Source organism: Myxine glutinosa, chromosome 1 (assembly GCF_964187855.1).
Source record: "Myxine glutinosa chromosome 1, kmMyxGlut1.1, whole genome shotgun sequence".
NCBI lineage: Eukaryota > Metazoa > Chordata > Myxini > Myxiniformes > Myxinidae > Myxine > Myxine glutinosa.
In genome coordinates, this window is record NC_136261.1 from 422,954,011 (window position 1) to 422,977,827 (window position 23,817).

The 23,817-nt window shown below is 46.9% G+C and overlaps 1 protein-coding gene across 3 annotated transcripts in view; it reads left to right on the top strand.

Moving 5' to 3' along the window:
- The window catches only part of LOC137418013 (E3 ubiquitin-protein ligase TRIM17-like), a 54,238-nt gene extending 36,267 nt beyond the window's left edge, over window positions 1-17,971 (top strand). The window contains exons 6-7 of one of the 3 annotated variants that reach the window (XM_078770611.1): window positions 5,755-5,882; window positions 17,454-17,971. In XM_078770611.1, the coding sequence (XP_078626737.1) occupies window positions 5,755-5,882; window positions 17,454-17,812 (487 nt within the window). In that variant the 3' untranslated portion in view covers window positions 17,813-17,971. Of the gene's footprint in view, window positions 1-5,754; window positions 5,883-11,183; window positions 12,195-17,453 lie in introns of those variants that run through there. The other 2 variants (XM_078770613.1, XM_078770612.1) reach the window with 2 other exon arrangements.
- Window positions 17,972-23,817: the final 5,846 nt, after the last annotated feature.

Genomic DNA, 23,817 nt, shown 5'->3' on the forward strand with positions numbered 1-23,817 from the left:
GGAGTTGCCGGCTGAAAAAAGCGAGTGGCTGCCAAACCCCGTCCACCCATTGCTCATGGACGGCGCCCACCGCGTAGTTGGAGGCGTCCGTAGTGAGGGCGATGGGCGCGTTGAGCACCGGGTGAGCCAGCAGCATTGCGTCGGCGAGGGCCCGTTTGGCGCTGGCGAAGGCCGCGTCCATGTCCGTGGACCAAACAATGTCATGCTTGGCCGGCTTGCCCCAGAGGGCCTCGTAAAGGGGCCGCATGAGCTGAGCAGCGTGGGGCACGAATCGGTGATAAACATTCACCATGCCGAGGAACTCTTGGAGGGCCTTGATGGAACGGGGACACGGGAACGTGGTGATGGCCTCGACCTTGGTCGGCAGCGGCAGGGCCCCGGTCTTGGTGATGCGGTGGCCCAAAAAGTCAACGGTCGTCGCGCCGAAGTGGCATTTGACCGGGTTGACAATAAAGCCATGCTCGCTGAGGTGACCGAACAGTGTTCGGAGGTGGAGGAGGTGCTTGGTGCGGGACGTGCTGGCGAGGAGGATATCGTCCAGATAGAAGAAAAGAAACGGCAGGTCGCGCAGCACGCCGTCCATCAAGCGCTGGAATGCCTGGGCCGCGTTCTTGAGGCCAAACGGCATCCGCAAAAATTCGAACAGGCTGAACGGCATGATGACGGCCGTCTTCGGGATGTCGGCCGCCCGGACAGGTACCTGGTGGTAGCCCCGTATCAGGTCAATTTTCGAAAAGATGACCCGTCCCACCAAACGGGCAGAAAAGTCCTGAATATGCGGGATCGGGTACCTGTCGGGGGTGGTAGCGTCGTTGAGACAGCGGTAGTCGCCACACGGGCGCCATCCACCCCCCGGCTTTGGCACGATGTGCAGTGGCGAGGCCCACGCGCTATCGGAGCGCCGCACGATGCCGAGGTGCTCCAACGCGTCGAACTCGCCCTTCGCCACAGCGAGCTTGGCCGGGTCGAGGCGGCTGGCCCTGGCATAGACCGGCGGGCCCGTAGTGGGTATGTGGTGCTCGATCCCGTGCCGCACCGCGATAGCCGAAAACGTCGGTCGCGTGAGGGCCGGGAATTCCGCGAGCAGGCGAGCGAACTCGTTCGCTGCCGGGAGGGCGCACGCCAGTTCGGTCGGCGTGGAGCTGCTCATTGTGCACGCCAGGGAGCTGAAGGTCTCGGCGTGGACAAGGCGACGTCGTTTGACATCGACCAGCAGCCCGTGCGCGCAGAGGAAGTCGGCACCCAGCAAAGCCACGGGGACGCTGGCGGTAACAAAAGTCCATTGAAAACGCTGGCTGCCGAAGCAGAGGGTGACGACGCGTGGGCCGAAAGTGCGTATGGCCGAGCCATTAGCAGCGACCAAAGAGGGGCCGCAAACGGCGTCCCGCCTGTCCTGCTCGGAGGCGGGTATGATGCTCAGTTGGGCGCCGGTGTCACACAGGAAACGCCGCCCAGACACTTTGTCCCGAATAAACAGCAAGTTGCCCGAGTGGCCGGCGCTCATGGCTGGGAATGAACGCCGGCCCGGCCGTTTCCCAACCTGCTGAAAGTGCACGGAGGCCGGCACGTCCGAGCCTTGTGTCCGAACCTGGCGTGGTAATAACACCACGCCCGGTCAGGTGGAGGCCCCGGCCGTCGTGTCGGAAGCGGGCGGTGCGGCATGGCGGCCGCCAGTTGCACCGGCAGTTCGGCCTCCAACCGCGCAGGGTGCTCGGGAGTCGTGGGCGTCACCTCAGACGGCGGCGGGCTCCAGGTAGCCGCGCCGATGTGTTGGCCCACCGAGGAGATCTTATCGGCTTCCCTGGCGAGGGCACGGGAATCCGTGATCAACGTGCCAGCCAGGGCGAGGCGTACCGGGTGAGGCAGCTGGCGAAGGAACAGCTCATGGAACAGAAAATCCAGAGAGTGCTCACCGAGCAACGAGAGCATATAGTCCATGCGCTCGGATGGGCGCGTGTCGCCGAGCTCGGGCAGAGCAAGCAGGCGCCGTGCGCGTGCTGCCGGTGAGATGGCGAAAGCGTCGAGGAGGAGTGTCTTCAGCGCATCGTATTTGTCAGCAGCCGGCGGGTGCTCGAGGAGGCTCAAGGCGCGGGCCGCGGTGGCGGACCCGAGCGCCGCCACAACATGGTGGAAGCGGGTGTCGTCCATGGTGATGCCTCGCAGGGCGAACTGGGAGTCCGCCTGGGCGAGCCAAACAGCCGCGTGAGCCTCCCAGAAGGTAGGCAGTTTAAGCGTCACTGCCGTGTCCATATCGGTAGGTCACCAATGAAGGAACTGCACTCCAACGCGAGTCGAAAGAATTGACGCGACCAAAGACGGAATTCGTCCGAGTTGCTTTATTGAAACAAAACAGCTCAGGTTTTCTGACAAGCCCGTTTATCGGGCAGCAATATATATACACATTTATGTCGGGAAGTTTGCCCGGCAAAAGCTATACCGGGCATGCCCGGGTGTCAAGGGCGAGTCTTGGAAAGGCGAGTCTGGACCTGCCCGGACGTGTTTGGCTGCGGCCTGGCAATTCGAGGCTGGGCATGCCCGGGCGCTCTGGACGAGCACTGGAAAGGCGATAGCGGGCATGCCCGGATGCTCTGGGCGAGCCCTGGAAAGGCGATAGCGGGCATGCCCGGACGCTCTGGGCGAGCCCTGGAAAGGCGATAGCGGGCATGCCCGGACGCTCTGGGCGAGCCCTGGAAAGGCGATAGCGGGCATGCCCGGACGCTCTGGGCGAGCCCTGGAAAGGCGATAGCGGGCATGCCCGGACGCTCTGGGCGAGCCCTGGAAAGGCGATAGCGGGCATGCCCGGACGCTCTGGGCGAGCCCGGGAAAGACGAGACCGGGCTTGCCCGGGAGGTTCGGGCGTGCCCGGGAACAGTGAGTCCGGGCATGCCCGGGAGAGGCGCGTCTGGCCGTGTTCTGGCCGGTGCAAGGCGATTGTGTGCATCCAGCGGTAACCGCTACAATCTCCTGAAAACGTTTGATTGCCACATCAACGTTGAAATATGCTCTATAAAGTCGATCAAGTATGTTATTAAGTATGCCATGAAAGGTAGCGATCAAGCTACGTATGCACTGCACACAAACGACGAGATAACGGAGTACTTGACGGGTAGATACATTGGACCTTCAGAGGCTGTTGCCTCCATTCTTGGATTCTCAGTCCATGACAGGAAGCCGGCCGTTATCCGTTTAGAAGTACATCTGCCAAATGAACAACAGGTATTTTTTGCTGGGAACGTTCGTGAACAAAGAAATAATCCCAATATGGCCAAAACCACGATGACAGAGTTTATGGATCTTTGCAGACGTGACCATTTCACTCAGACACTGTTGTACGTGGATGTTCCGAGATTCTATACATGGACCAAGAAGAGATGGCAATGAAGAAAACAGGGCAGACCGGTGGAGGGCAACCCTGGAATGTTTGAGGATGACATATTGGGACGAGTTTACACTGTTTCGCCGCATACTGGTGACCTGTACTATTTCCGACTACTCCTCCACCACGTGAGAGGGCCGACTTCGTTCAAAGTCCTGAGAACGTGTGATAATGTCATTCTACCCACATTCAAAGACGCTTGCAGAGAAATGGGTTTGCTGCAAGGAGACGCTGTCTGGCGCGAGACTCTGGAGGATGCTGAGAGGACACGCCTTCCCAGACCCATGAGGGATTTGTTTGTTGTGCTCCTCACACAAAGTGAAGTCGACAATCCATTGGATCTATGGGAACGTTTCAAGGACGCTATGGCTGAAGAGTATCTTCTAGCTCATCGACGATCTGCAAATGATCCCAATATTGCCATCAACGAGCGCCATCATGACTTGGCTCTATCGTATTTGCAGCAGAAACTGCAATTGTTGAACAGAACTGTTGCACATTTTCACTTGCCGACTCCAACGACTGTTCTTCGTCATGAAGGGATTGCCAACATTCACCTACTGAGAGAACTCCAATACGACACGGAGGAACAACAGCGAATCGTAGACGAAAGGCAGCTTCTGCTCAATGATGAGCAGAGAGTTGTCTATGACTTTGCGTGCGGTTGCATCCGCACGAATCAGTCATCAATGATTTTCATTGACGTGCCTGGAGGCACAGGGAAGACGTTTCTTATTAACCTGATTCTCTCTAAAGTGAGAGCGAGTGGAGAAGTTGCCCTTGCGGTGGCCTCGTCTGGCATAGCTGCTACCCTCATGCCTGGTGGAAGAACAGCGCACTCAAGGTTCCAAATCCCTCTGACACCGAGGGAAGATGGCGTATGCAACATCGATAAAAATTCCACTATCGCAGACCTCTTTCGAAGTACAAAACTCATCGTGTGGGATGAGTGTCCTATGATCAGGAGAGAGAGTTTCGAGGCTGTGGATCGCACGTTGTGTGATGTATGTGACAAAGACGAGCCTTTTGGAGGGATCTTGAGGATATGCTGTGGTGATTTCCGTCAACTTCTGCCCGTGGTGAAAAGAGGGTGTGATGCTGACGTTGAGAATGCGTGCATAAAGAAGTCCTACTTATGGCAGAGCTTTGGAATGTTTCACTTGAGAACTAATATGCGACTGACCGACGGAACTGGGCAGTTTTCAAGATTTTTGCTCGACATCGGCGAGGATAGAATCGAGAAAAATGCGGATGATGAGATAGATTTGCCAGAGGATATACTGCTGACAGCGAGTGGGCTCGATGAGTGCATCGATACCATATATCCATCATTCGCCAATCCGATGGAGGTTTTTTCAGCAAGGTCTATATTAGTGCCCCTCAACGATATGATGTGAAACACCAATTCAAGATGCATCACAAGGTTCCCTGGTGCTAGCAAGGAGTATGCTGCGTTCAACAGTGTGACTGAGGGTACTGATGCGACGCACTTCCCAACGGAATTCATAGATTCCGTTGAAGTCTCGGGATTGCCGCCGCACAACCTCGAGCTCAAAAAAGGATCCCCTATCATTTTGATGCGGAACTTGGACCCTCTGAAACTTTGCAACGGGACGCGCATGATTGTTGAGGACATGCTTCGAAATATTATTAGTTGCGAGGATCATAAGTTCAACGTTTGAAGGCGAAACTGTAATGCTCCCTCGGATCCGACTAAATCTGTCGGAAGCTGAGGATATCCCTTTGCAGCGCTGCCAGTTCCCCATACAATCCTGCTTCGCAATGACGATCCATAAGGCGCAAGGGCAAACTATGGAGAATGTGCTGGTCTACCTGGAGAAACCGGTCTTCCAGCATGGTCAGCTGTATGTGGCGCTCAGTCGAGGGAAGAGGAAAGAGAACGTGCGAGTTTATGTAAATGGAGGATCGTCGACAAAGAACATCGTCATTAGAAGTGTCCTTTGACAACAAAATCGTGGTAGTCCACGGGTCGCGTGTTTTTTCTAAAAAAAAAAAAAAAAAAAAAAAAAACGTGATCGGAGATAAGGGCCGAAATCACGTGTCACAGGTAAGTGATTTAGAACGCTGGAGAGGTGAGCCTTATGGCTTGCTGGCCCAAATAATCTCCCTGATGATGTCCAGCGTTCGCTTTAGTTCTATTCTCATATCTATTCAAACTGACTGACCCAACGGGTCATGGGTCGTCTAGTTCTGAATAAAAATATAAATCAATATTAAAATTCACTCAATCTATTTTCTATTTTTAATTATTTTCCATTATTTTGCAGATAACTTCTTTTGATATGTAAAAATGTATTATTGTAACAATATTCTCTCCAATAATTTCTAAAACTGATGTTTTTCCTTTTTATTCCAAGGCTCGAGACCATGTCAGACTTTAAATCCGTGAAGAGGACACCGCTCCCAGTTCTGGACTTCTCGAAGGAGGAGAATAACTTGGATGGGCTCATCACGCTCAATGAGAACTTCCTGGAGAAGATACAGAGTGAGTGACACAAATTGGACATTTCATCAAAAAAATAATAAGGGAACACAAAACGTGGCACAAATATGGAAGAGAAACGGGAAGAGAGAGAACGGCACTCATTGGAGAGCAATGCCTCTGCCAGGTGAACAGTTTACGTTTTGCATCCCAGAGTAGAACAGATAATCACAATACAGAATCGCATTTCATCAAAATCATCCATCCACAAATTTTTGAGATATCCTGCTATATATCGTATCTCCCAATGGTGAAGCATCACTTTAAAAATTCGACGAGCTGGATCCGGATCCGGATCTTCACCAGAATTGAATCGATTCTTCCTTCTCACACACACAACCTGTCCAACAAGTTTCGTCCAAATCCGTCTGTAACGTTTTGAGATATCCTGCTATATGCTGAATTTAGCCCCATCACTCAATGGTGAAGAATCACTGAAAAAATAAATAATTCTCATATACGAATTCAGATACAGATCTTCACCAACATCGAATATGTTTGTCCTTGTCAGACACCCAACCAGTCCACCAATTTTCGGCCGAATCCGTCCCAACGTTTTGAGATATCCTGCTGTGTATCGTTTTTGGTCCTATCTCCCAATGGTGAAGAATAACTTAATAAATTATACTAGCCGGATCCAATCCCGGATCTTCCCCAAAATGTAATCATTTCGTCGCTGTCACATACGCCACAGCTCCGCCAAATTTCGTCCGAATCCGTCCACAACTTTATTGAGATATTTTGTTTAAAAACGGACAGACAGAGACAGACAGACAGACAAACAGACAGTGGTGAAAACATAACCTCCATCCACCTTTTAAATTTCGAGAAAAGGAACAAATGATAATGTTTTTCTAAGTATGAGTGAGGTTACAGAGGGCAAAAAGCAAGCATGGTTTCAGTGGGGAAAAACAGGTGTACACAAGAGGTAGATGCAACAAGCAAGGTAACCAACGAACAGGAGAAAACTAAAGATGGGAGGGGAGGAAATATCTGAAACCACGGGGCTTGGGAGAGGTAGGGTTCACAAGGGCAGAAATATTTACAGGTAGTGATGGTTGAATTACAGTTCCTGGAAGGAAAATTTGGATTGAATCGTCTCCAGAAAGCAGTTCCACAAATCGGATAAAATATCAGATATTTGCAGCAAGTCGAGATTTTGGAAGTTTGAGCAGAAGGAGTTCCTGGAAGCAGGGATTCATCCTCGATATATTAGAGATGGTCGGAGATCTAAGAGAGCAGAGGGATCAGGAAAGGAGGAAATGGGTTACAAATCACACAAACAACAGGCATGAAGAACTAATGTAACGTGTTAGATGGGGTGATGTAATAGACACTGGGTAAAACGGCGGTAAAACCCTGAATCAATTTATTTATACACCTTTAACCCTTTATTCAAGTTGAATTAATTATAAACTTGAACACTACAACACAAATCACCTTCATAATACCTCCAAGAACCATGATATATGTCGACATCTAGCAAGAGATTTATTTTGGTCGTGACCCCGAAGCCGTTCCATAAAGAGGGAAATAAAATGGAAGAAAAAGGAAAGAATGAAAAGAGGGAAATGTGGAATTTTAAATAATCTGTAAATGGAGTGAAGAAGAAGAACCTAGTCGCAGTTTTCCTTCCCAAAGATTTATCAAGTTGTTCTGATCCAGCTCCACCTTCTCTAGATGTTCCACCGGCACTTCGGTGGATGTGATTAAAGATGAACAAACATTACAAGATGTGAAATTTTCTTTTTTTATGTTTATGAAGATGTTTTTATCTTTTAACCAAATAGTTAAACAAGAACAGATACATTCAAAGTGCACTCAAGTGTAGTTTGTGAAACCCATCCATGGAAATGATCATCATGGGGTCATCAGCCGAACAAAGATCAATATCGCTGATGATTATGATGATGATGAGAGGGAGTGTCATGTCCGAGGGTGAAGAAGAGGCCACCGATATGCTTCTGTAAGATGCCGATTGACGCCGTGTTCGATGGTGATCAATAAAGCCTCCATCTCCTCAACTGTGATTCATCGTCGTCTTATTACAGTGTAGTCATGTTAGTACAGTGCTGTGGTGCTAGAACAGTGTAGTCGTGCTAAACTTCCAGATTTAAAAAATGATCTTTAAATTGTTATACTATTAAAATTGAAGTAAATACTTGAACACTGCATGGAGTGTCATGTTCTCTGAACTCTGTAGTTTTTCAAGTAATTACTTTTAGCGATGGAGGATACACCGTCTGCAGCTTGATTTGGAGGCCATTTTGATTTGCTTTTGCTCTTTGGCCCACCCATAATCTCGTTTTAATTAAATCCTTTCATTTCGGTTGGAATTCCAGCATTGATTCAGGAAATCAAAGTATTATGATTGGAAAAATCGGTGATGATGTGAATGAGGAAGTAAAATATTGTTGGAAGAAAGAAGGGAAGAAAGAAGGGAGGGCAGAAAGAAGAAGAAGAAGAAGACGAAGCCTTTTACCTGACGTGATCTCGCCGGGCAGTCTTCTTCAAAGCCTGCAGGAAATGAACTCACACAAAAACGGATTTAGAATATACAGTGAAAATAATATAAGGATTTATTTACAATGGAATGCCAGGAATACAAAATAAAACGCGCGATAATAGATAATGTCCTAAATTAGGACGTCCCCACAGCAGACTTAAACACACACAGGACAGATAAATAAAAATAACAGGGTGTGTGTGTGCTGGCTTAGCTTCACCAGTCGGGGTCTCGTCGGGGTTCGTCGGCTCGTCCGGTGCATTGGTGGGAACCGCCCGGTCGTTGGCGGGAAGTAGGCCTCAGTCCGCCTTGTTCGCGCACTGCCAGGCCTCACTGGACATCTCGCTCACCCCTGCCTCTCATGCTCCAGTGGCAAGCCGCCCATGCACGCGCATCACTCGCACACAGAACCCAGCTCTTCATCCGTGCTCTTCCTCCTCACGTCCAAACAAACAGGAGAATGAGGAGACGATGCCGGCACACAACCGCTTGCTCCGAGGTCGAGAAATTCAAGCAGCCACAAGCGTGAGAAGTCCGAAGCAAGAGAGGGTCCAACGCAAGAGAGGGTCCAACGCAAGAGAGGGTCCAACGCAAGAGAGAGCGGGGAGAGAGAAAAATGTCGGTTTCTCTTCACCTTTTAAAAATCTCCCCTTAGCCAATCAACTGGCTCCTTCTTGCCTCTGGTCTTCAGCTGCATGCCGATTGGCCCTCCCTACATTGATGTAATCTCCCCCATCAAACCCCTCGACCAATCCGTCGTGTGGTGGGCATGGCCTCAGCCGGCCTGAACAATGTTTTATCGCCATGTTGGCGCAATGCGTGGGCGCTTACTGCCTGCACTTCCGGTGAGTTTTATTGTGGGGGAAATTCATTAGTATGTGTGGTGCTAATGGGCCGACCTCGTGTCTATTGGTGTAGCGCCATAAGGGACAATGGATAAATCACATGGTCTCACACACAGGGGAATTAGCATAATCCCTCCGATAATTAGCACAAGGCCATCCTCGTATGACCACAAATATACAAGCTTAATCCGACATCCAGGCTAAACAGGTCCCTGACTTTTGTACATCAAAATGGTTCTTCCTACCCCCGATCATCAGAGCATCTACCTGTACAGATCTACCTGAATCTATATATTACTACCCCAAAAGTCATAACAATATGTTCTACTCCCGAAATATAAATTTCCAGGAAATAACTTTCTTACATTCCATGTATTCCCTCTGCTTATGAAGGTGGATGGAGGTTATATTTTCACCCTTGTCTATGTGTCTGTCTCTGTCTTGTATGTTTGACTGTTTGTTTGTCTGTGAGCAGGATATCTCAAAAAGTTGTGGATGGACTCGGACGGAATCTAGTGGATAGGTTGGGTGTGTGACAAGGACGAATTCATACGATTTGGTGAAGATCCGAATCCAGATCTGGAACAGAGAATTTTTAACTGATTCCACATCATTGAGAGTTGGGGCCAAAAACGATATACTGCACACCACGATATTTCAAAAAGTTGTGAATGGGTGATGACAAAACTTGGTGAATGAGTTGGTTGGGTGACAATAACAAGCCGATTCGACTTTGGTTCAGGTCTGGATCCAGATCCGGTCTTTCAGTGGATACAAAACATAAACAGTTCAGCCTGGTAGAGGTATGTGCTCTACCAGGTGCCGTTCTAGTTAATTTTGTTATAATAAAGAAACATTATGGACCAGAAATACAAGACTAACATAATTTAAATCATTTTTCATAAATAATAAAATTCATAACATTAAATCCACAAAGTTGTGATCCGGGATTGTCGGCGGATCGGCCCGCGAGGGCGAGAAATCTTATTTTGTGCCGAAAACAAACATTTTACAGGTGAATGAGGTCATTAGTTGAGATTGTGAAGAATCAGGACATGAACTTGTTGTTTGTGCAAAACTTAACATCCACGTCGATGTTACTGATCATTCATTCACCGTTTTATTTTTCGCATGAACTGTAATTGTAAAAGTTTGTAAAAGTGAAGAATCTTTGTGTAAAAGTTGTTAAAATGAATTCTGCACAGTGAAGTGTTCACGGAACATCACAAACGAAACAGAAACTTTTGGTTAATATTTCCAGGTGTTGTACATGAAATACACACACTGATTGCACAGTGATGCGTCACGTGGAACATGTCAGGTGAATGAGTTGTTCTCACTTTCATCTTCAAATAATTTATTCATTGTTATGATAAAAACAACTGATCAATGAACATTATGAAAGGCTGGACAAAATAATTCAGTCATTTCCATTTTGGATCGATCAACCATAAAAAATAAAATGGGACCGCGGGTCCTGAAGCTCACCTGGATCAGGAGCAACAGTCGCTCAACCCCCCACGGACCCTCTCAGCCTATGATATTTTTAATGCTGTGAACAACCTTTGGTGCATCATGGGTGATGAAGGTTGTGATAAAGTTTTTCAACATTGTGTGTGTACTTTCAGAGAAGAGATCAAATACCTATTTTGGGGGGTCAAAACCCCCATAGTTCCCCTTATTGAGCGAAGATTTTGATGTGATTAATTCACCTTCATTAGGCATCAGATATGAAGCTTATGTCCAAACTTAGTGTTTGGTTCAAGCGATAATGACTGAAGTGTTTTCAAACTCAATCCCTCACTCACTCCCTCAATCCCTCCCTCACTCCCTCACTCACTCACTTACCTATGTACAAGGCTCGATCGCATAAGCTCACCGCACTAAATTCCAGGTGAGCTAAAAAATCCTGAGTTGGTAAAGGGAATTTTTAAATCTATAATTTTTTCGCAGGTGCACTGACCTATCACGGAGCGATCAACAGATTAATTTCAACAAGAACGATCTCACATCAACATAAATCATTCGCATGTTCCTAAAATCATTCACATGCATATTGAATAATTCGCATGTTGCTTCAATCATTGACATGTACCTTGAATCATTCACATGTTTCTTGAATCATGTGATGTTCAATTCCAGTGAAGAACGAAAGATTCATTCTATCTTGTGGAGAAAACGAATTAGCGATCACTCCATTTTACTACATAAGAGGGAAATGTAAGAACAATGTTGTGAAATTTCCTTCATGAATCGATGAAAATTATATTTTATTTAATACAAAATGGAGGTTCCATTTCTCTTCCCCCATGTTTGTTGTGTTTAGATTTTTCGTTAAAAGATAAAATAAATCTTCATAAACAAAAAAACAATAGAATTTCACATATTGTAATTTTTGTTAATCTTTGACCGGTGGAGCATCCGGAGAAGGTTGATCTGGATCAGAACAACTTGAGAAAACTTTGTAAGTGAAGGGGAATGGGGAGGGGGTTCTTCTTCTTCCCTCCATATACAGATTATTTAAAATTCCATGTTTTCTCCTTTTCATTCTTTCCCTTTTCTTCTGTTTTATTTACCTGTTCATATTTTCCTTCACTCTATTCCACTTAGTTATTTTCCAACTCGATTTTCCCTCTTGTCAAGTGTCACAAGACCGAAAGTTTGTTTATTTGAACGATGTCCAACCAGGAGGAGGGGATATTCCAAACTTGTGTTTGCTGATTAAAGGCCTTTCTTAATCCCCATCCTGTCCTCTCTCTCTCTCATCCCCCATCCCCCATCCCCTTCCCTCTCTCTCTCCCTCCATCTCCCCCACTACCCCATCCCCCTCTCTCCTCCCCTATATCTTCGCCATGACCCCATCCCCCTCTCTCTCTCCCCCCCCCTCTTTCTCACCCACAGCCCCATCCACCTCTCTCTCTTCCACACTGCCCCATCCACCTCTCTCTCTTCCCCACTACCCTATCCCCCTCTCTCTCTCCCCCACTACCCCATCCCCCTCTCTCTCTTCCCCACTACCCTATCCCCCTCTCTCTCCCCCACTACCCCATCCCCCTCTCTCTCTTCCCCACTACCCTATCCCCCTCTCTCTCCCCCACTACCCCATACCCCCCTCTCTCTTCCCCACTACCCTATCCCCCTCTCTCTCCCCCACTACCCCATCCCCTCTCTCTCTCTTCCCCACTACCCCATCCCCCTCTCTCTTCCCCACTGCCCCATCCACCTCTCTCTCCCCCACTACCCCATCCTCCTCTCTCTCTTCCCCACTACCCCATTCCCCTCTTTGTCTCGTCCTCCCCTTCTCACCAACGATGTAATCAGAACAAGATCTTTCTTGACAAATCCTGGTTCGTTCTGTAACATAATCCGGTATAAATTGCTCGTTCATCCCAGATAAAATTTACAATCCTGAAGGAATTTTTAACATATTTCCCAATATCTCACATAATAATAATAATTCATTTATTTTGTATAGCGCTTTTCATAAACATCTTTCATGAACAAACACTGTGGAATCATATATCTATAATAATAAAAAGGTGTGTGTGTGTGTGTGTGTGTGTGTGTGTGTGTGTGTGTGTGTGTGTGTGTGTGTGTGTGTGTGTGTGTGTGTGTGTGTGTGTGTGTGTGTGTGTGTGTGTGTGTGTGTCCCTCTCCTCCATAACTCCAAAACCATGAAACGTAGCATCCCCAAACTTTGCAAACATACTTCTCCACCTCCAAGGGATTACATGAATGAAAACTGGGTGTTTGTGTTTGTGTGTTTTTAAGATAATTTACACCAACAGGCTTATCTTTGGTCAGCCTGCGTTCAGGTCGCTCAGCATGGGGTCTTAATTCCCCCCATTTTGTCCACTCAATTCAAGTATGCCCTGCATCAGAAACAGATCGGTTTCTGTGTAATAAAGCTTGCTTGAGTGCTTGAGCTGCTTGGTAAGCACTCTCCAAGCAGCTTGGTAAGCGCTCTCCAAGCAGCTTGGTAAGCACTCTCCAAGCAGCTTGGTAATGGGTGGAACACCCCTGCTCCCTCCTCAGAGAGTCTATTTTATTTAGTTCCTTCTTTTAAAGAGAAAAATATGGGCAACACCTCTGGCGCTCACCTGGTAGAATAACCAGTATACTGCACTGACTAAAAGTATTTTAAACCAATTACAATGGTTGCCAGAAGACAGGGCAGCAGGTAGAATCATACTGACATAATCAATAGACTTCAAACAAACAAAAACATACCTATTTTGGGGTCCACTCCCACATACCTCCTTTTGTAATGCCTTGAACAAACATTTGTACATCGCGGGTAGTGAAGGTTGTGGGGGAGTTTCATCGAAATATTGTTTGTCGTTTCAGGGAAAAAAGCAAATACCTATTTTGGGGGGAAATATGGCTCCACGCAGACCCCCTGAGACCCCGTTTTTTTTCATTGTCGTGAACAAACTTTAGTCACAACATCACAAATATCATTTGTGCCAAATTTGGTCGCAATCCCATCAGTGGTTTCGGAGAAGAAGTTTCAAGTGTTTATGGACGGACGACGCGTCATCGCATAAGCTCACCTGAACTTCGTTCCAGGTGAGATAAATACACGTGTAAAACAATCAGCGTCGAGTGCTAAAACCACTTGGTTTCCATGGTGATATGGTGGTTCGCTTCATGGAGACATCTCCGGAATGGGAAAGCAAATGGAGGATGAAAGTAACAGGACAAGCACGATGTCTGAGAGGTATCCACACTCGCTCTGAGGTGTCTAACCTGGGTTTGAATCCCGACCGAGCCATAAACTGTCATCCCGGTGTTTCACAGGTGCAGAGTGACTCATCAATGTCTGCAGTCTGCAGCCTCCTCACTCTCTGAAGACCTGGACAAAATCACAGACTGGTCAAACAAGTGGAACATGTCTTTCAATCCTGCCAAATCTCACTCTCTTACTATGTCTCTCCGAAAAGATCGACTGGACAACCCTCCCATCTACTTTCTCAACAATCCTCTCCAAGAAGTTCTGTCACTCAAGCTTTTGGGTCTCACTATCTGCCATGATCTTTCTTGGGAAAACCACATTTCCAAGCTGGCCTCCAAAGCCAGTCGCCGACTGGGCATCCTCCGTCGTGCGAAGTCCTTCCTCGGCACACCTGAGCTCCTCACCACATACAAGGCTTTCATCCGCAGCTCTATGGAATACTGTTCTCCCCTATGGGCTGGTGCTCCTGCCTCACACCTGGCTCGGCTTCACGCTGTTGAATCCAAAGCTTTCAAAATCATTGGAATCTCCCGCGATGAAGCTATCTCTGAGGGCCTTTCACTCACTCACCGCAGGCAGGTAGGTGGTCTTTCTGTCTTCTACCGACTCCTCTCCGGCCTTGCTCCCCCAGCTCTCTCTGTGCTCTGTCCCCCAAATATTCCTACAGGTCGCACAAGATCTGCCAGCAACCCTCTGATGGTTAAACTGCCGAAATCTCGGCTCTCTGCTCACCTTCACTCTTTCATTCCTCTTTTCTCCCGCCTGTGGAACAAACTCCCACACTCCCTTCAATCCCTCTCCTCCCTCCAGGTCTTTAAAACAGCTGTTCACCACCATCTCTTATCTTCCCCCATCCATAACCTTGATCTTTTCTACCCCCACTAATTCACCCCAGATCCACCTTGTTTGAAATTCCAACTTATTTCCTGGAAATCCTGGCAGTGTCCATATGTTTATACCTCTCCCACCCCCCCCCCCCCTTCACATGCCTCCCCCCCTTCACATGCCTCCCCCCCAAAGCCCTCTCCCTCCCACAGATCTCTCGATGTCTCCATGTCTCTCGGTCCCTGCTCTCAAATGTTGTGTTTGTGTCCTTCCCCCTCTCTCCCCATCTTGTCTACCGCTCCCGATGTTATTTGTTTTATGTGTCTGTTTGTCTTTCTGTGTGATTAATGTTCGCTCTTTCACGAGCCTCGATCTTGTATACAAAAAAAAAAAAAAAAAAAAAAAAAAAAAAAAAAAAAAAAAAAAAAAAAATGTGTGTGTCGACCTGTTAACAGTGTCACACCTGCAGGATTTTCATTTCCCCTCCCCTCCCCCCTCTTCAACCTCTGACCCCTCTCCCCTCAACCTCTGCCGCCCCTCACCCTCTGTCCCCTCCTCAGCCTCTCGCCTCACTCACAGATCTCCTCCCTCGTCTTCTCCCCTCCCGATCCACTCCCCCTCGAAGTTGTTCTCGGTGAAATAAATAAATAAATAATGTAAGTTGTTCATTGCTAAATAAATAAAGTTGTTGATCGTGAAGTGAATAAACAAATAAAGTTGTTAAATCGTAAAGTGAATAAACAATTGTTGTAATAAAAGTTTTTTTGTTATAAAGAGATAAATGGTGTGTGTTTCTGTCCGTTTGTCTAACAATGTCCGTGACCCCATGTCGTGTCTGCAGATGGACGGAGCCCGAGTTTGGACCCAAAATCTGCACATCTCTGCACTCTGCACTCTGCACATTTTGGTGCAAAAACAGATGCCAGAAACTACAGACCAATCAGCCTTATCCCAATTATCAGCAAAGTCATGGAATCCATCATTGCTTCGGATATGAAATCTTTCCTCTTCTCCAATGGCTTGATCTCTGATCATCAATTTGGTTTCAGACCTGGTCACTCTACTCTGGACATGCTGCTTCTGCTTTCTCAACAATGGATGGAGGTCCTCAACGCCAAACAGGAAATTAGAGCAGTCTCCCTTGACATATCACGTGCCTTCGATACGGTCTGGCACCCCGCTCTGCTCACCAAACTCTCCTCTTTTGGTATCCATGGAAATCTCCACGCATGGCTGGCGGACTTCCTCTCTAGTCGTAGTCAACGTGTGGCCCTGAAGGGGCTTCTCTCATCTCCTCCTCCCGTTCAGGCTGGAGTTCCCCAAGGCAGTGTTCTGGGCCCTGTGCTTTTTCTGGTCTTCATCAATGATCTCTCTGACTCTCTTGAAAATCCTCTCCATCTCTTTGCTGATGACTCTACTCTCTGTCGCTCCATTCTTCATCCCTCAGATCGGCAGTCTGCAGCCTCCTCACTCTCTGCAGACCTGGACAAAATCACAGACCGGGCATACAAGTGGAACATGTCTTTCAATCCTGACAAATCTCACACTCTTACGATGTCTCTCCGAAAAGACCGACTGGACAACCCTCCCATCCACTTTCTGAATAATCCTCTCCAAGAAGTTCTGTCACTCAAGCTTTTGGGTCTCACTATCTGCCATGATCTTTCCTGGGAAAACCACATTTCAAATCTGGCCTCCAAAGCCAGTCGCCGACTGGGCATCCTCCGTCGTGCGAAGTCCTTCCTTGGCACACCTGAGCTCCTCACAACATATAAGGCTTTCATCCGCAGCTCAATGGAATACTGCTCTCCCCTCTGGGCTGGTGCACCTGCCTCACACCTAGCTCGTCTTCACGCTGTTGAAACCAAAGCATTCAGAATCATTGGAATCTCCCGCGATGAAGCTAACTCCAAGGGCCTCTCACTCACTCACCGCAGGCAGGTTGGTGGTCTTTCCGTCTTCTACCGACTCCTCTCTGGCCTTGCCCCCCCAGCCCTGTCTGTGCTCTGTCCCCCAAATATTCCTACAGGTCGCACAAGATCTGCCTGCAACCCTCTTATGGTTAAACTGCCAAAATCAAGACTCTCTGCTCACCTTCACTCTTTCATGCCTCTTTTCTTCCGCCTCTGGAACAAACTCCCTCACTCTCTTCAATCCCACTCCACCCTCCAGGTCTTTAAAACAGCTGTTCACCACCATCTCTTATCTTCCCCCATCCAAAACATTGATCTTTTCTATCCCCGCTAATTTCACCCCAAATCCACTTTTTTGAAATACCAACTTCTGTCCTGGAAGTCCTTGGTGTCCTTGTGTTTGATACTTCTGCCACCCCTATCCCCCCAAGCCCTCTCCCTCCCACACATCTCCCTGCTCTTAAATGTTGTGTGCCCTCAAGTGTTTGTGTGCTTCCCCGTCTCTTGTCTGCCGCTCCCTCTTTTTATATATTTTGTTTGTCTGGTTGATTTGTTTGTGAAATAAATCACAGCTCTTTCACGAACCTCGATTCAGTATACAAAAAAAAAAAAAAAAAAAATCGATAGATCAAGATCTCCGGGGATCTCAGGACGGCGACTCGAACCGGGACCGAGAATCAGTCCCGGAACATCCTGTTCGGTTTGATTATTTGTATCCACAAGTTGTTTCCCGTGATTGTTTCTCCTCAGGTCATCATTACTGGGAGGTCGATGTGAGGTCGAGTTATTGGTGCAGAATCGAAATCTGTTTAAACTCCATGGGGAGAAAAGGGGGAGAGAGCGGGTTGGGAGGGAATCCCGAGTCTTGGTGTTTCGAGAAATATAATAACAAATACTCCGCACATCACAACAAACAATGTACCTCCCTGTCCGTCCCGGGGGATCATGAACGGTTTGGGTTCTTCTTGGATTGCGAGGCGGGAGAGTTGACGTGTTTCGGGGACTCGCGGGTCCTGCACGTGTTCAGGGGGAACTTCGTGGACCCCGTTCAACCGCTATTGGGGTTTGGGGTTTTTATGATGATTCCGTTCATTTTGTACATTTCGTGAAATAAACTTTCATCACGAACTGATCCGGTTATTTTGGGTCAAATGAATCAAATCATTTACCTGTTCATGACGATGTGATTCACCTGTTCATGACGATGTGATTACTGATTAATGTTTATATTATAATAAAGTTTATATAATTTAATAAGTTCATTGTTTATCTTATTTGATGTGAAATGAACTTTAACCCGAACTCTTCACTCCTCACGATACAATACGGATTCTTCTTCTTCAAAGCGTCATTGAATGGGATGTTTGAGTGAAGAAAGTCCGTCCAGGTAGATGAAACCCTTTGTGTTCACCTGGAATGGAGCACCGGCGTTAATCGTGAAGGTGACAGTGGGTTTGGATCGGATCACAGGTAGAATGTGGACTCCTGGATGCAATTAACATAACGTTCATCAGGTATCGCGAATCACACCTTTCGAAACATGGCCAGGTGACCTTTTGGGTGTTACTCTCTCTCTTTTGATCCGATGAAGGGTTCACACCTGAAACGTCAGATTCTCAGTTTCTCACGGAGGTTTTAATCTTAATCTTTGTGGAAATCTCCTCCATCTAATCAAAACACAGAGATAAAATCATCATTTTATCACCAGCGTCGAGACGTCACTAAGTTGATTTAGCGTCATCACGTAAATGCAAATTCCAGAGAAGGCGTCGCATCAAGTACTGTGATTAACAATTCATATTCACCTGGCGGGAGGTAAACCGTGATCATACAGGTGCTGCCCTCAGGGCGACATTGCACTCCGGGAGGAGCAGGTTGGGGTTCACCCTCGAATTTCTCCAATTGGGGGAAACGACCCGAGAACTCTTGGTAGTGGGGACTTCGATCTCGCTATACCTGGATATTTCAACAAAGAACAGGTAAACACCTTCATGTTAAACATTCACTAATTCACTTCTCTTTTTAATTTTACATGTCGACGCCATTGAATATTGATATGACAACCAGAATGACGAATCTTCCAAGGTATTCCGTTTGGATCGTGAATGAAAAACCTGCGATAAAACATGTACGAAACGTGCTTTGTGACGTCACAACAGGGAACAATGTGCCGTGGAATTGAAAACAAGGGTGTTTCACAGGTAGGGTGATCCATCAATGCGCGGTCGGGGGCTCACCCAGCTGTTTCACAGGTAGGATGATCCATCAATGTGCGGTAGGTGGCTCATCACGGTGTTTCACAGGTAGGATTTTTTTTTTTTTTTTAATACTGAATCGAGGCTCGTGAAAGAGCTAACATTTACTTCACAAACAAATCAACCAGACAAACAAAATATATAAAACGAGGGAGCGGAAGACAAGATGGGGAGAGAAGGGGAAGCACACAAACACTTGAGAGCACACAACATTTAAGAGCAGGTAGATGTGTGGGAGGGAGAGGGCTTGGGGGGAGGAGGCGTGGGAAGGGGGGGGGGGGAGAAGTATAAAACAGAAGGACACCAAGGACTTCCAGGACATAAGTTGGTATTTCAAAAAAGCGGAATTGGGGGTGAAATTAGCGGGGGTAGAAAAGATCAAGGTTTTGGATGGGGGAAGATAAGAGATGGTGGTGAACAGCTGTTTTAAAGACCTGGAGGGTGGAGTGGGATTGAAGAGAGTGAGGGAGTTTGTTCCAGAGGTGGGAGAAAAGAGGAAAGAGGTATGAAGGAGTGAAGGTGAGCAGAGAGCCTTGATTTTGGCAGTTAAACCATAAGAGGGTTGCAGGCAGATCTTGTGCTACCTGTAGGAATATTTGCGGGACAGAGCCCAGAGAGAGCTGGGGGGGCAAGGCCAGAGAGGAGTCGGTTGAAGACGGAAAGACCACCAACCTGCCTGCGGTGAGTGAATGAGAGGCCCTTGGAGTTAGCTTCATCGCAGGAGATTCCAATGATTCTGAATGCTTTGGATTCAACAGCGTGAAGACGAGCTAGGTGTGAGGCTCTAGCACCATCCCAGAGGGGAGAGCAGTATTCCATTGAGCTGCGGATGAAAGCCTTGTATGTGGTGAGGAGCTCAGGTGTGCCAAGGAAGGACTTCACACGACGGAGGATGCCCAGTCGGCGACTGGCTTTGGAGGCCAGATTTGAAATGTGGTTTTCCCAGGAAAGGTCATGGCAGATAGTGAGACCCAAAAGCTTGAGTGACAGAACTTCTTGGAGAGGATTATTCAGAAAGTCGATGGGAGGGTTGTCCAGTCGGTCTTTTCGGAGAGACATCGTAAGAGTGTGAGATTTGTCAGGATTGAAAGACATGTTCCACTTGTTTGCCCAGACTGTGATTTTGTCCAGGTCTGCAGAGAGTGAGGAGGCTGCAGACTGCCGATCTGAGGGATGAAGAATGGAGCAACAGAGAGTAGAGTCATCAGCAAAGAGATAGAGAGGATTTTCAAGAGAGTCAGAGAGATCATTGATGAAGACCAGAAAAAGCACAAGGCCCAGAACACTGCCTTGGGGAACTCCAGCCTGAACAGGAAGAGGAGATGAGAGAAACCCATTCAGGGCCACACGTTGACTACGACTAGAGAGGAAGTCCGCCAGCCATGCATGGTCCATGGATACCAAAAGAGGAGAGTTTGGTGAGCAGAACGGGGTGCCAGACCATATCGAAGGCACGTGATATGTCAAGGGAGACTGCTCTAATTTCCTGTTTGGCATTGAGGACCTCCATCCATTGTTGAGAAAGCAGAATCAGCATGTGCAGAGTAGAGTGACCAGGTCTGAAACCAAATTGATGATCAGAGATCAAGCCATTGGAGAAGAGGAAAGATTTCATATCTGAAGCAATGATGGATTCCATGACTTTGTGATAAATGGGAGAAGGCTGATTGGTCTGTAGTTGCTGGGATCTGTTTTTGCACCTTTTTTGTGCAAAGTGGTGATGTTGGCAGATTTCCAAGCAGATGGCAGATGACCTTGAGCAAAAGAGAGGGTGAAGAGAACAGAGAGAGGGAGTGAAAGAGCGGAAGAACAGGATTTTAGGACCCGTGGGATGATGCCGTCACATCCAGTTGCAGAATCAGAGTCGAGGTTCAACAAAAACTTTTCCACCTTGTCAGGAGGAAAGGACACAGAGTCCAGGAGCAGCTGGGTACGACTGGGTATGGTGGGTACAGAGAGGGATGGGTTTGGAACACAAGATTTAGAGGGAAACACAGAGTTAAGGCATTCAGCTTTTTCACGTGCGGAATCAGCTGTGTAGCCATTTGAGGAAGGGGAGGGGATGGACGGGGAACAAATACCAGAAACAGATTTGACCAGACGCCACCAGGATTGGGAAGAGGGAGACAGATAAGAGAGTTCGGGCTTGAGAACGGAGAGATATTGTTTCCTGGCTCTCCTGAGGGTGGACATACACTTGTTTCGGGCTTTGTGAAAGGAAATGAGATTTCCTTCCGTTGGATTTGCTTTCCAGGAGATGAAGGCAAGTTGTTTCTGGGCAACAGCCTCACCAAAATATTCCGTGTACCATGGACGGGAGGAAGGGTATGACAACTGAAGACGAGATGGGATAAATCTGTGCATGAGAGAGAGCAATTTACTTTGGAAGAATTCCCAGGATGAGTTGATGTCAGAGGTGGTAGAGATGGGAGACCAGTCCAGATGATTTATGGCTGCTTGAAGACCGTGCCAGTTGGCCTGAGTGAAATGCCAGACTCGTCGACGCTGAGGAGGCTCCATGAGAATGGTCAGAGAGATGTCCACTTTAACAAGCACATGATCAGATGAGCAGAATGGAGCAGAAGAAGAGCAGCAGACATTTTCAGGGAGGTTAGTCATAAGCAAGCCCAGAAAAGAAGATGCTATGCTATCTGTCCATATATAGCATGAGAGAGCATGCCCACTGCCCAGTGAGAGGGTTCAGCATCAGGGGTGAAGAAGAAGCTGTCTTTTAGCTGTGTACGATGCTGATGATTGTGTTCTCTGGTGATAAATAAAGCCTGCATCTCCAAAACGGAGACAAAACATCGTCTTTTTTGCAGTGTAAAAGGGTGATGTGCAATATTGCTTCAGTGACACGAAACACCTGGATATTTTTAATGATGATGTTTAAAATCATTATTTTATTTAAATTGGAATACACTATTGAACACTGTGTGGGGTATCGTGTTCTGTGAACTCTCTACTATTTAATAAATAAAAAGATACATTCATTCATTCAAATATCTTGTTCTCATCCTTTGCTTTCTTCCTTCTCAGGGTTCCAAGGACGTGCTAAAAAGGTGAGACTGCATTGGTGTCCAACACGTTATCAGCACATCCTGATGTTTTTGACCCTGTCATGTTTTAAACATTTGAAGATATTTAATAAATGATAAACCAAGACAAAATCGAGGGAGACTTTGAGAAATGAGAAGAGTGAAAGAATGAAGGTTAGGGAAAGGATGAGGATGAGGGAAAGGATGAGAATGAGGGAAAGAATGAGGGTTAGGGAAAGATTGAGGGTTCGGAAAAGAAGGAGCGTTAGGGAAAGGATGAGGATGAGGGAAAGAATGAGGGTGAGGGAAAGAATGAGGGTTGGGGAAAGAATGAGGATTGGGGAAAGAATGAGGATTAGGGAAAGAATGAGGATTAGGGAAAGGATGAGGGTTAGGGAAAGGATAAGGGATAGGGAAAGATTGAGGGTGAGGGAAAGAATGAGGATTAGGGAAAGAATGAGGGTTAGGGAAAGAATGAGGGTTAGGGAAAGAATGAGGGTTAGGGAAAGATTGAGGGTGAGGGAAAGAATGAGGGTTAGGAAAAGAATGAGGTTTCGGGAAAGAATGAGGGTTAGGGAAAGAATGAGGGGTAGGGAAAGGATGGGGTGAGGGAAAGAATGAGGGGTAGGGAAAGGATGGGGTGAGGGAAGGACACACGAGGTGAACAAAATGTTTCTTATTCGGGTTCCTCAGTATTTCCTCGTGAACTTGATTCTTTTCCTCGCCTGATTTCCTTCCCTATTTCTGATCTAGAAATTAACAGTTTTGGGCTGACTAAGGGAGGAGGTCATTCTGAAGTTAATTTGTGTTATTCATTGGACAAAAACTTTAATAAGTTTACTTTAATCCCCTTTGATTCTCATTTGAGTTTAGCTTGTTTAGTTCAATCCTTTCTCACCTTGTCTTCGTTCTCTCTCATCCTCATCACTTCAGAATGACCTCATCACTATTCATTTCTAAGTTGTTGAGATCTATCGTGTTCATTGAAAGTCTCCAACATCCATGAATATTCTGTTCTGCTAATTTATCGTGTTCCAACTGGTCTTATTGCTCCTTAACTTCATGTCCATCTGTGATCTCTGCTCACCTTCTTCTCTATGTCCATCTGTGATCTCTGCTCACCTTCTTCTCTCCATGTCCATCCATGATCTCTGCTCACCTTCTTCTCTCCATGTCCATCCATGATCTCTGCTCACCTTTTTCTCTCCATGTCCATCCATGATCTCTGCTCACCTTCTTCAACTGCTCTTTCTAATTATTCCTCATTTCCTTCCAAATTATTTCAAAAGAGAATTAATGGAACACCTCACCTCACAATGTCTTGAGAAAAAGGACATGGAAGGGTTTTTTCAACACTTGGTTTGCGTTTCTGAGCACAATCCATATTTGTCTGAATCTCGATATTTTCCAATGCTGAAAGCGTGAGCGGAAAATTTGATCGGTCAATATAGAGGGAATTTGCGTTTGTCCAAATACTGCCAAACTGGAGGTTTTTGGAAGCACCAACAAGGGGATTTGTGTTCTTGTGTTCAAAATATAAAACGCAAGCTGAAGTACCTGGCGTTGCTCGGTGAAATTCAAAGTAATGTGAATGTCGATATATAATATGTATCTTGACATATAATGCAGGGCCAATTTCATTGATACACCTGCGTGAAGAAGTTAATGTATTTTATTTGTCAGATGTCGGGCGCCCCTTTATATGAACCTTTATAGAGCATAACTTGGTTCCTCCTGAGAACAAGGGTAGTCCAGCATGCACACGATATTTTTTTGAATGTCCCTTCTTTTCTAGAGTTTGCCACCTGGTACATTTGATAT